The sequence below is a fragment of the Panthera pardus genome, unplaced genomic scaffold (genome assembly GCF_024362965.1).
Source record: "Panthera pardus isolate Hobbes unplaced genomic scaffold, ASM2436296v1 HiC_scaffold_22, whole genome shotgun sequence".
Lineage (NCBI taxonomy): Eukaryota > Metazoa > Chordata > Mammalia > Carnivora > Felidae > Panthera > Panthera pardus.
The window spans coordinates 51,786,518-51,800,550 of NW_026526788.1; the positions used below are offsets into that span (position 1 = coordinate 51,786,518).

The following is a 14,033-nucleotide window of genomic DNA, read 5'->3' on the forward strand; positions in this document are numbered from 1 at the left end:
TATGATTTTTTCCCCCTCCCAACATGAAATTTAAAAAGGAAGGCTTATCAAAAAGACTGGAAGGATCTACTGATACTCAGCCAGGGCAATACTGCTTAAAATAGGTTGCCTTAATTCTTTAGGAGGGTTTGTGTGTTTCTGTTTGGTAGGATAAGGACTTTATTTAGAATAACTTATTAGGAATAATAGTCCCTGTCTTACAATGGTAAGATATCAAAGAGAAAAAGCCTCACAAAATTCAAAGGAATAACTGTAGTTATTACATTTTATTCATTATAACATGTTAAAGGACAATTTTTGGCCCCAGGTAAGGTGAAAATCGATCTGGATACCTAAAAATCTCACGTGTTGAATACTATCAACTATGTCTAGTCCAGGATCACCTTGTATATAGTGCCTGAGATAGCTTTAAGACTTTTCAGAATTCTATGACCACAATACTCCCTTAGAAGTAACAATAAATGTCCTAAAATACTTAAAAACCAAATTTGAGATCCAGTGTGTTAAAAAGCACAATTTAGTATCCAATTACTTCTGGATACTACTATTAATACATTTCTTGTTTTCTTCTTTTCTGAAATCTTTGACTCTCTGTAGACGATGACCTATTTAACACGACAGTGGGATGTTCATTCAGTTTGGCATGACGCATACTTGCTCTGTGCCAGTAACACGTGGATGCTCAATAAATGTTTATTGTTCAAGTGAACTGCATTGTATTCAACTCAAGACTGCCTAGCAAAGTCAAAATGAATTCCTTTAAAAATAGTCCTCTATTCCAAGGCACACACCAGTCCACAAAGCTCAGTGTGTTCCAAAGAAACCCAATTCTATGCACGTGGATAAAAGCTGCAGATGTTAACTCTTTTTGTTTAGATTACATAGATTCCAATCTCAAAGTCTTAGATAGACAGTGAAATTCTAAGATGCTAATACAGATTGCTTAGCCATCTAGAAACTAGCTACTCTTATGGGAGGTGTTGACATAGGGGAACATTTTCATTAGATCAAGTGAATGCAGACATTATCCACAAAACTGCAAAAAAAAAAAAAAAAACACCAATTTTACAACAAAAAATTTAGCTTAGCTCAAAAAAGAAAGAGTACCTCAAGACTTACAGCAGGTAGGGCAGGGAACATAAAATCCCATTTCTGACTAAACAACTAAATATAATTCTTATCTAGTCCTAGGACTTGCAGCATCTTGTGAATAATAATGAAAATGGTGAATAATAAAAAAAGGAATTTAGCTTATACACTATTGTGTCTGTGACTTAAAAACAGACATAAAAGGCTAAAGCCAGTTCTGTTATTTTTATAAATGTGGGACTTTTTCTTTCAGAATTTATTTTTTCAGATCCCCATCTACAAAAGGAGAGGGGCTAGAATATTAAAACTAATTTGTGTTTGTAGTTAGCTGCAAAAAAAGAATAACTAGAATGCTAGCAATGAATATCTATTCTTTAAGAACACCTATACAAGTAAAAGACTGTCAAAGGGGATTCTTCTCCCTTTCCACTCCCAAACATAACACCAGTTAGAAAAAGACAGGAATATTCCATGCCCCCACCCACATTTTTTTTTTTTTTTTAAAGCACAAGAAGTTTAGAAACAAAGAGCTGCATTTGCCCTCATCTCACAATGCTGTTCACATCCCAGTTAGCGCTTCCTGGACTTTATTCTCTAACAGTGGATCAAGGCGAGACATCTCTGCCGCTTTGCTTTCTTACCCTCGGCACACTTTTCCACTAGAGTGAGAACAAGACCTAAAGATATTTGGCTTTCTGAAAAACTGTAAAGTTACAACCTTCACAGTCATAATTAATGTGTTTTAATGTCTTTCAAAATGGAATTATGGATATGTCTTTATATGGGTCTACAGAAAGCTTTGAGGAGCAGACTGAAGTTGAGATTTGAATAAATGTGTTAGAAATGTTGACATTTAGAATTAAGAAGTTATCAAAGTCAGAGACAAATAGCTGTAGGTACATTTTATAATTCTTTTTTTCACAACTTGATTTTAATGGTCACTGCTTTTTCTTTTTTTCTTGTCTTTTTTTTTTTTTTTTAGGCAGAGCTATGTCTGCTTGCTTCCAAATAACAGAGATCACACTGCACTTTTGCAACTGCTATGGCAATGGTAACGTTATCTTGTCATCTTATTTTTGAAAAGCAAACTCAATTATTTTAAGCACTTTAAAAACTCCGTTCTAACAAATAATTTTATTGTATTTTACTGGTAGAACACTGATCCCCAACTGATTAGATCTGTCTTTGGATTTAAATATTGAACTCATTAGCTCAGCATCACTTCAAATGCCCCAGTCAATTATGATCTATCTGATTTCAGCAGGCACAATTATTTCATCATTGGAAAAGAACTTAAAAAAGAAAAAAACAGGGAAGCTTTTAAAAAGTCATAATAAAAACGCTCAAATACATAAGTCATTTTTCAAAGTGCATAAGAAAAAATAGGAACCTGTTTCACTTAGGAAGATTCCCAGTTTGATTCCCAGGGACACAATTTCTAGCAGAGCAGCAGTTTGGCTTGTCACTGAGGGGTACACAGCTGTGGTGGACAGATTTCTGATGGGGTCACTGCTTTTTCTGTCACGCATAACAATGCTGACTCGCATAAGAACGCATACTGACAAATGTATTGTTATTATTTTAAAAATATGTGGTTGAATATGACAGCACTAAATAGAATTCATCCTGTCAAAGTAACAGTTTAATGAAATTCACTCTTGTACCATAAGAAAATAAACCATCTGGGGAGAAAATGTTTAATCCTGAAAGAGTCAGTCAGCTCAGTGAAACTTCTTTTGGAGACTGTGTATAGTCGATCAGAAACCTAGAAAATATTGAAGACTACATACATATTGGGGATTTTGTTGTTGGTGGTTTTGTTGTTGTGGTGTTACTATTTCCACTCACCAGCTCGAAGGGGTCGTGGAACTCCCCCAACAAAGATAGTTTTTCTGGGGTCCAAAGGCTGAGAACCATCCATTACAAAGTCACTGTCACTTAGGTTCCATGGTCGAATTTGCACCTGAAAAAAAGTCGTTTACTTGGTCCTTACTTCATTTCCATCAACCCCAAATGAGAATAAGGTGACTAAAGACAAACCCACTGATTTGTGCATTTTACAACATACATAACCCAAACAAAATCCAGTTATTAATTTATGTAATCTGCATTAAGTGCCTTTCAACAGAACTCTTGGGGAATCTACTTACAGATACTATACTCAACACTCTAGACATAAACCTTCAGAAACGACCTGCGGTTTTGAGAAAAGGCAGTCTTTTAGAGACAGACTCTGCATTCTAAATCAGATCCATTTTAACACATGATAGACTGTTTACAACCTGTCACAGTTTAGCACTTAGCTTTTTAAGAGCTCACCTAAAGAAAGGGAACAGGAACATTAGGAATATTTTCTAAAAATTATCTATATGTCTGGCTTTTAAATTCTTATCAACCCCTAAGCTTGAAACATTTATCCTTCAGAAATGTGGTTTAACCCAAACAGAAGAAATGTGGTTTAACCCATCAAGTTAGCATGGAATCAACGGCAGTATCAAATACTGAAGCACACAGTGTTACCTATTTTTGATTTATCTGATTTTCTTAAACAAGGTTGGGTAAATAAAGGTGAGCCTTTAGAAGCTGAAGTAACTTTTCAAAGAGTAGAAAAAGAAATCTTTATGAACATACTTCTTTCTATTTGGTAATATCTCTTCACTGGTACTCTGACTTCCTGCCTACAAAAAATAAAGTATTTCATCAGAATCTTAACCTTAAAACATATTTGTTTCAATCCCTAACTCAATCACCACAGAAGAGCTTAAAACAAAAAAACCCAAAAAACAAAAAAACCCTCCCACATCAAAAGGTGAGCGTCGGCACTGCCTGAGAATCAAGGAGCCACTCAGCCAGCCAGGTGCTCTGGGAAATGGTCTAGGTCTGTAGAAGCAGAGAACCGGGTCTGTCTTTATGGAACACACCTCTTCTTTACCCTCACAGATTAGGATAGGAAACTAAACAGCTGAATTTTCATTTCCTTAGTATCAACACAATTCTTCATCTTCCCCATTGCTTAACTGTCAACACTTAATGCAACAAAACGCGTAAGATGATTTCTTATGTGGCCTGACTTATATATCTAGAAGTACTCCCATTTGAAAGGTAGTAAACCTGTCAATTACGCTTTCAAAACACCTTGAGTCAACTCCAAAACTGGCACTGCTCAGTTAGAAACAGTCCATACATTCCTTATGACAGCTACAAAATTCACCCCCACCTAACTTTTTGCTTTTTACGACCTTGTTGCCTTCATCAGTTATCCAGAAGCAGTAAAATCTCCATTTCTTCCCTAGACCCTGAAAACAGGGACCTGTTTGCAATTCTGTTAACATTGAAGCATTTGTTCCACCTTTATCATGTGAAAAAGAAAAATCTAGTTTTTCCTCATAACATTTGCTGGTCTGTGTGACTAAATTACCGTCCCCTTGACATTTACCACAAAGGGAGATTCACAAATACCGTAAAGCACCCCTTTTAAATCCCTTCATGAGGACCCATTATTTTTTAATTAAAAACATAATTTCTTTACATTATAAAAACAAAGATCCTAATATCACCAATAACAAAAAAGTAAGACATATCTTTTTCTGCACAGTCTTCTCTTCTTCCAGTTTCATCCCTGATAAATTGAAGGCAGCTTCAGGACCTGGTAAGGCAACTCCAATCACTCTACGATAACTGAATTTAATTGTGGGTCACTTTGTTTCACAAATGAAAACAATTCCCTTGTAGTATCCATGGTGTTCTGGTTTCATTTAATCAGAAGCACAGAAAATGCAGCCTTCTCTAATAGCTGTACGCTACTGCTGCTGAAAAGAACTCTGCAGAAGATCTCAAACCTTCCTGCTGAGAGCCGTCATTACTGCCTCCTCTCCTGCCGCACCCTCATCTCAGTACATCACACATAACCCATTCCCTTAGCCTATTCTTGTATTATAGATTAGGTAAAAGTACAGGAAGAAGACTCAAGGACAGTAATGATTAAATCGTATTCACAAAACCTGCGTTTCCCAGCTGCCACCAGAAAACAGCTCCTCAGAGCTCCCACCCATACAGAATCAGAGAAATGTCAACATAGGCCAACATCAGCACATTCTTTTTTTTTTTCAATATATGAAGTTTATTGTCAAATTGGTTTCCATACAACACCCAGTGCTCATCCCAAAAGGTGCCCTCCTCAATACCCATCACCCACCCTCCCCTCCCTCCCACCCCCCATCAACCCTCAGATTGTTCTCAGTTTTTAAGGGTCTCTTTTGCTTTGGCTCTCTCCCACTCTAACTTCTTTTTTTTTTTTTTCCTTCCCCTCTCCCATGGGTTTCTGTTAAGTTTCTCAGGATCCACATAAGAGTGAAACCATATGGTATCTGTCTTTCTCTGTATGGCTTATTTCACTTAGCATCACACTCTCCAGTTCCATCCATGTTGCTACAAAGGGCCATATTTCGTTCTTTCTCATTGCCACGTAGTACTCCATTGTGTATATAAACCACAATTTCTTTATCCATTCATCAGTTGATGGACATTTAGGCTCTTTCCATAATTTGGCTATTGTTGAGAGTGCTCAACATCAGCACATTCTACACACTAAGCAAAAAGTAATACTGAGGTACTGTTTTGCACTGGGAAGTTCCATTCACCCTGGATTATCTCTGAAATATAAGCCCACTCTCACACAAGGCATGTTCTCCACCTTTTAAGTTAATTCTCAGCCCTCAGGGCCTGATATTCATATTTTATCTTTCTGACTTACTCTTCGAATACATTTTCTGGTCCTGATTTATATAGAGAGATATTTCTCTACTTTTTGAATACCATACTTTTTAAGGTGACTCAAATATTTTATACAAAGGGGTGAAATATAAATAAGAGAACTTCTTTTTGATTATCTTTGTTTCTTTAATAATTATTTTTGAGAATGGATGAAATTACAATTCTGTTTTAATTCATCATAAATTTCTCTGAGTAAAACAACCATTACATATATAGGGATCACTGTGTGTGTGTGTGTGTGTGTGTGTGTGTGTGTGTGTGTGTGTGTGTGAGAGAGAGAGAGAGAGAGAGAGAGAGAGAGAGAGAAACAACTCTTTTAGTATGTTGTCAAATAGGCTATACTCTGGGCAGTAAGAGCCTCAATGTCCTGAGGACAAGTACAGGGGCTTTATCAGACATGGTGAAAATTCCCTTAAATGAGCCCGACATTGATTCCAACACTCTTTCCTGGAGACCACATTTGCTTATAAAGATCACTCTAGAAAGAGGCACCACCCATTAGCCCTTCAGCCATGCCATGTCCTTATAGCAGGAGTTACACAAAACCAAACGTCTGTAGGGATGGACGTATAGCATAAATTTGCCAGTCCCCAGGACAGCAGTCGGTAAGCAGGCAATGGCACACTAGAGTAAACCGTTCCTTTTAAAGGAAGCAGACAAGTAGTTATCATTCGTGAATGTGTTGTAAGACTTTTCCATTTTTCAAGTTTAGCTAGAAATTCAGATTTTTACATGAAACGTCAAGATTTTAAAATGTTGAGAATGAATTCAAATGTTAAAATCACTGGGACAGGCTAAACAAAACTAACTGCAGGGGCACCTGGGTGGCTCAGTCGGTTAAGCATCTGACTTCAGCTCAGGTCATGATTTCACGGTACATGGGTTTGAGCCCCGCGTCGGGCTCTGTGCTGACAGCTCAGAGCCTGCTTCGGAGCCTGCTTCGGATTCTGTGTCTCACTGTCTCTCTGCCCATCCCCTGCTCATGCTCTGTCTCTCTCTCTGTCTCAAAAATAAATAAAACATTAAAAAAATTTTTAAAAGAAAACAAAACAAAAAAACTAACTGCAGCCCAGATCTATCCTGTGGGCCCCAGACTGTGATCTCAGACTAGAAAGGTTTACTTACCACACAGCTCTCAAAGTAGGAGAAAATACTAAAATGGTTGGTCTTTCCTTAGTTTCTTTTTTAAGCGTGTATTCCTACAGAAGTTCAGTGAGGACTGTGAAACTACTCTTTGGCTGAATTATTTGTTTTTTAATTCTTAAGAATTAATAATCTTATTGTGTAATTGCTTATCTCCAAAGGCAAATCTTTTTAAGGAAAAGGCAAAAACTAAAGATAAAGGTGATGCTATAAATATATCAATTTATGCCATATAGTAACTCTTCAAGAAACGTAAAATAGTACTGAACGCACTCATTTTCCGTTTCAAGGTTTCCCAGTGTATGTTCTGTGAACTGTCAGTCTGTAAGGTGGCTCTGCCAGACAAGCCTTGCTTAGGAAAAGTTATATACTATCTCTTCCTTCTTGGAGTTTCAGGGCACCCATTGGTGTACATTAACCAAAAGCTCTAAGAGGTTCTACAGGAAAGAAATCTGTTCAAATGTTGTTTTAACCCAGCATTTCCTAAATTATTTTCATGGAACCAACTTTTTCACAACACCTATTAATAAACACACTTTGGATAATACTGCCCAATTATATCTTACTTTTAGTATGTATCAAAATATGGCATAACAAGCTTGAACCAACTGAACAAAATACTGTAGAAACTTCACTCTAATCAAGGCCTTTTCTCACTTATTTCCTGCTATTGCTCTAAAAGGGTTGCTCTTGTAGAAGTTAACTTTAAATGGTTAAGAATACAATAAATATAAATAATGAATAGCTATTCAAAGAACTGAACGTTTTCAGACTGAACTGCACAAAAGAGATGTTTCTCTATTTTGATATCAATGAGGAATAAAATAATTATAGTTCTATGTAAAAACTGAAGTTTCATCCTACTTAAAACTAAAAGTCATTAATAGGGATAAGATCAGGCCAAGTGCTAGGAAAAAAAAATAAGAAAGTATGGGTCAAGTATGGGTCATTCATTTCTGACAAGGAGCTATAACATTTTCTAAAAAGCAAATTCAATCGCTTCTCGGCCTTTTGGCTAAGATCAAGTGTAAAAAGCAAATTCATTGAAAATTTGCAAAAGCCCCTAAGTTAACATTCAATATAAAATGCATTTTTACTATATCTTTAATAACAGGGTAAGACAAAACACTTAGCTTTAATAAAACAGTTTTTAACATAAACCTTAGGGCTTTAAGTTTCCAGACATGACCAAGCCACCCTATGGCTCTAGAATTCTCTCAGTTTATACCAGTATTTAGAATTTACACATTTACCTACCAATAAATAATAGTATGTTGAGCTCACTTTGAACATCTCACTCTATATTTTGTCTTGTTTGGTCATCTCCTGGTTACAAACATCCAACACATGATCATCCTACTGCACAGTGCCTTCCTTTTCATCTATTCATCCCAAGGCAGCTCTGCAAAGCAACCAAACTGTTCAGAGTCAACAGTGCAATCTGCTGGCCAGCTCCAGAAACTACCTGATCAACCCCTTCCTGCTGTTTTCTTTCCCATAAATTTCCCATAAAGCACATGGCCTAGCCTCCTCACCCTCATCTCCTCTTTCTCATTTCAATACCCTTTAAACTCCTACTCAAGCTCTTCAGGAGAAGGCCTCCATTTTTCTCTCCCTAGTCCTACAATCCTTTCAACCTACATGAACCACAAAAGCAATACTGCAGAACCATCAGGACCACTCTCCCCAGCAAGCAGCAGTATCACCGCTCTTCTGACAGCCAGGATGAGTCAGCTGAACTCCAGGCCGCTGACATACAGCTGCAACAGCTCGGCTGGTAATGAACTCAGGCCCACCCCAGTTGTCAGCAATTCTATTTTAAGCATCACAGACCTCACAGAATGACTGGAGTGCCCCACAGTATCACAAATAAACTAGTTTGTGGTTTGTGAGGCATCTTTATCTCTTTCATGTTATAAGGGGTTGTTTTTATTATTATTAACTACCAAAACTAATAGCCACAACAGCAATAATTGTGGTTTGGATCCTTCACAGAACATTCATATTTGGCATCTCATTTCAACCTAATTTTTACCATACAGCTCCCTAACAAACAGGTCAGCCAATTTCCAGGAGTTTAGATGCTACCTATTATTCTCAAGTGCTGCTCTCCACCTGATGGAGACGGGGAGACATCCTCCTTGTATCCTCTGGGGGAAGTGGCCAGAAAGGAACCTAATAGCTAATGGTTTCATTGCTCTTGATAAGACTTCTGAACCCTGGGCTGCTCTCGGGCCTACAGTCAGAACTCCACTGGGCCTCCAAACAAAAAACTGTAACTCTCACACTCAGACTATTCCTCCCATTCCTGAGATACAAATAGATCGCAGGCCCCAGAGAGCTTTATCAAAATAGGCAGGATTCTTCCTACAGTGGGCGCCAAAAGTAACCCTAGGAAATTTTCTCATGCCCTCCCAGAATGCTCCAGGTCTACCGTCAGGGTGAGGAAACAGTTCAGGTACTGAAAGGAAACCCCTGCCATCTTCAGTAAGCTGCAGAACCTACCTGATGGACACAGGCTTACAGCCCTTCAGCTATTTTTGAACAATTCATATAACACTCTGCATACTGTTTCATAAGGGCATCCAGTAGAAAAAGCAGACCATGCATAAACTGTGCCCTGAAAATGGTGATGTACAGCCTTGCTCTATGCTGGACTTATAAAGCCATTATCAATTAAATGCAATGATTAATAACCATACTTATAACCAGAAGATTTAAGGGAATATCTTCTCTCTAAAGGCTTTCCTGACTCCCTCAGGAACATCTGACCACTTTGCCTTTGAGCCCCCACCCCACAACTACTCCTCATAATACTTTTATCATACTTTGACTCCTTATTTCACTTGGTATTTACATATCTATTTCCTTCCACTGGGCTCTAGGGTGGAGAGCTAGGGTCCTCTAAGGCTGAGACCATATCTCTGTGTGGGTCCCAATTGCCTGGCAAAGTGCCCAACCCTTAGTGAGTGCTCTGTGCTCATCAGTGTTCTGGTGAATTAACAAAGGTTTTCCTGAGGGGCAGATGCTGATGCCACAAGATGTCCAGAATCTGCCCTTTTATAGCTCTCAAATTACTGAAAGCCTCCTTCCAGGGATAATGGAAATAGAGTGTATCTGGTCATCAGTGAGTGCCTCAGGGCTTGGCCTAATCAGCACAATTTCTGATGTCCCCCCCTCCCCGCCCCCACTGGGACCTACTCATTGATCAGAATTACCTAGTGCTCATTGTTGCTGCTGCTGTTCCTACATCACTTAGAAAACACAGGCATGATAGAGGATTTCCTTTTGAAGGAAAGAAGAAACTAGCACTTTTGAGCACATACACTACACCACTATGCTAGGCATTTTTTTTTTTAATTTACATCCAAATTAGTTAGCATATAGTGCACCAATGATTTCAGGAGTAGATTCCTTACTGCCCCTTACCCATTTAGCCCATCCCCCCTGCCACAACCCCTCCAGTAACCCTCAGTTTGTTCTCCATATTTATGAATCTCTTATGTTTTGTCCCTCTCTCTGTTTTGATATTATTTTTGTTTCCCTTCCCTTATGTTCATTTGTTTTGTCTCTTAAAGTCCTCATATGAGTGAAGTCATATGATATTTGTCTTTCTCTGACTAATTTCACTTAGCATAATACCCTCCAGTTCCATCCACACAGATGCAAATGGCAAGATTTCATTCTTTTTGATTGCCGAGTAATACTCCATTGTATATATATACCACATCTTGTTTATCCATTCATCCATCGATGGACATCTGGGCTCTTTCCATACTTTGGCTATTGTTGATAGTGCTGCTATAAACATTGGGGTGCATGTGTCCCTTTGAAACAGCACACCTGTATCCCGTGGATAAATGCCTAGTAGTGCAATTGGGGGTCATAGGGTAGTTCTATTTTTAGTTTTTTGAGCAACCTCCATACTGTTTTCCAGAGTGGCTGTACCAGCTTGCATTCCCAACTATGCTAGGCATTTTAACACACTGTCACACTTGAACTCACTATAACTATTATGCTATAAACATTACACCTACTTTAGAGATAAGGAAACTAAGACTAAAAGAGTGAACTCAGAACTGAAAACCAGGTTTATCTGACCCAAAGTATATGTGTGTGTGTGTGTGTGTGTGTGCACGCGCACGCACACACACACACACACACACACACACTCTTTCCAATGCAATGATGTCCTGTTGCCTGTAAGACTCCTTGTCCTCCAGGTTACTGGCCACCAGTCATGCTTCCTGAGAGTCTCCTGAACAAGTCAAAATGCATTTTGATTTGTGAATGGTTAACTTCTCTTTTCTAAATTCATTCTACTCATTTTCAATGCGTTAAGAAATGACGGATAGATTCTTCTTAAACCTGCGAATAAAACTAGCATTTAGAAAAGCTGAAGAAAATGATTTAGTAATGAAATTGGCACCATATTTTCAGCTATTTTAACTTCCAGGTTCATAGTCTCAAGCAATTGTGCTCTGCAGCCAGACAATTTTGTCCAATGTCTACATAAATGTGTGTTTGCAGCTCCATGGTACAAGGACAAGGATGTTGTTACTGGCATGCTGATCACTAAAACTCTTGACAGTAACGTTCACATAAAAGTTCTACTTACCTAAGTTTTTCCTGGGAAGAAGCCTATTCTTTGAATGAACTTCATGGAATACTAATTCTACCAAAATCTTCACAGGTATAATCCCAAAACAGGTATATCAAATGGTGGCTTAAAAAATATTATACAAATTTATTTACTGCAAGACTTCTCAGAACCTTAATATATCAATTTTACCCAAATGTTTTCGGCTATGGGACCTTTAATTAAAGGAACAAATGGATATAAAGTGCACAAAGTAAGTTATCAACAAATGACACTTATCATTGCTACGAGCAAACCTTTTGTCAATGATCTTCTCAAGAGACCAGTGTCTGATGGGACAAGTGTAATTCATAACACACTTTGGAAAACACTAAATATGGTCCCTTGGAGGATGGTACTGGCTATTTTACACACTAGAAACCGTTTCAGTAGATCAGAACTACAGCATCTTTTAGACCTCTCTAGAAAGGGATTATAGCTTCCAAAGACTCAAACACTAAGAAACTCTGGACTCAATTGCAAATTCAGAGACTGGGGAGAGGGGGAAGGATTTATTATGAATAGGAGGTATTTCTCTCATTTTAGAGAAGAAATTCCTCCTTTGGAGAAATTACTATGATAGAAGGTGCCCAAACCACAAATTTAGACCAAAAGGAACAAAAAATAAAATAAAATAAAGATCAGAAATGCTGAAGGTTTCTGAGGAGGGATATAGTGAATCTGATTTGACTGAGCCAAGATAAAATTATAGTTATTGTCTTAGGAGGTGGTAGGTGGAGAATGAAAGAGTTTAAGTAAATATACCACAAATCCAAAGGCTGAGGCCATCAATCAAGGTGCCCTGTAACTTAGCCCCTACTTAATTTTCCCAATTTAATTCCCCTCTACTCCCTTTCACACATTTGTGCTCCATCTAACCAACCTATATGTTCTCCACTCAATCTGCAGTTTCTCTTTTCTGTGTTTATGCTGTTGCCTTTCTCTGAAATGTCTATTTCCCACACTTCCACACCTCCACCTCTCCCCTGGCCAATCTCCAAACCCTTTTCATCTTTCAAGGCCCAGTTTAAATGACACTTCATCCAAGAAGCTTTCTTTTATCACTCCAGGTATATATAAACTCCCCAAAGCACTTAATCTTATCTTCATTGTATTTGATATTTTTCCTAAATTTGACAAATATTTAAAAAACTGTTATGTGCCAGGCTCTATAGGTTTGTGTATTTATTTATATACTTGTTTTATCTACCCATTATACTATTAACTTTCTGAACACAGGATTTTATGTCTGATTCATAGTAACCAGCTCTAATGCCTTGCCCATAGGAGTCCCTCAAACATGGTATAAAGGAAGGCCAGCACATAATTTTTTAAAAATATGGCTGAATGTGGGCTGAAGATAGCTATAATAGTAGGTGTGAGTCACTATAGGTGGTATAGTGATCAGAGAAGGCTTCGGGAAAGAGACGGCATTTGAGAGGGGTCTTAAAATCAGTGTAGCAAAAATAAAAAATTAAAAAAAATAAGTGTAGCAATCAGAAACTGAAATGGGAGCAGAAATATTTCAGTTGACTGGAAAAGGGGTTCAGAAGGAAAGCAGAAAAAAGAAAGGTTGGAAAAAAAACTTGAAATCAGACTGGGAAAGTCTTAAGTCCCAGGCAAAGGGATCTGGACTGTCTTTGTACTAAAGAGGAGTGATTCAAAGTGCTGGAGATCCTATTGATACATAAAGGGGAATAGGAAAGACAGAATTATAGACAGATTGGACAGAATAAAAATTAAAAAACTGAGCCAGCATCCAACTGGTTTCCAGCTTCTTTGCTCCCAACATTTTTTTTTTTCCAATTTTTGTTTTTCAAATTTTGAGTGGATGACCATGTTACCTGAGCAACAGGCTCCACAAGTGACCTTACACAAGCACACTTCGGTTTGCTAAGACAGTTTTAAATATTCAGTTGACCCTTGAACAATACAGGTGTGAAGCACGCAAGTCCACTTATATGTAGATTTTTTTGATTAATACAGTATACTACATTTTTCTCCTCATGATTTTCTTAATAACATTATCTTTTCTCTAGCTTACTTTATTCTAAGAATATGGTATATAATATATATACAATAGGTTTAATCAGCTGTATATGTTATTGTTAAGGTTTCTGGTTAATAGTAGGATTTTGGTAGTTAATAGTATTTATGGGGAGCCAAAGGTTATATGTGGATTTTTCAACTACGTGGGGTGTCAGCACCCCTAACACCCCTACCCCACTGCTCAAGGGCCAACTGTATAGAAAATCAATCTGTCATATTTCAGGATATTTATAAATTGTGATTATGTTATAAATTGTAAGGAGGAGGAAGCAGGAAACTTCTAAAATACTCCTTTCAAGGTGTTTACTATCCCACATCTCTGGCCAAAGTGTTTTAGAAG

General features: G+C 37.8%; 1 protein-coding gene across 11 annotated transcripts in view; it reads right to left on the reverse strand.

Moving 5' to 3' along the window:
• CPEB3 (cytoplasmic polyadenylation element binding protein 3) overlaps positions 1 to 14,033 on the reverse strand; it is a 193,119-nt gene that overhangs the window by 34,545 nt on the left and 144,541 nt on the right. For 10 of the 11 annotated variants that reach the window (XM_019445086.2, XM_019445085.2, XM_019445079.2 and 7 more), the window contains one exon: positions 2,938 to 3,052. The exons of the other annotated variant lie outside the window; for it this stretch is intronic. In XM_019445086.2, coding sequence (XP_019300631.1) covers positions 2,938 to 3,052 — 115 coding nt within the window. The remainder of the gene's footprint in view (positions 1 to 2,937; positions 3,053 to 14,033) is intronic. 11 annotated transcript variants of the gene reach the window in all.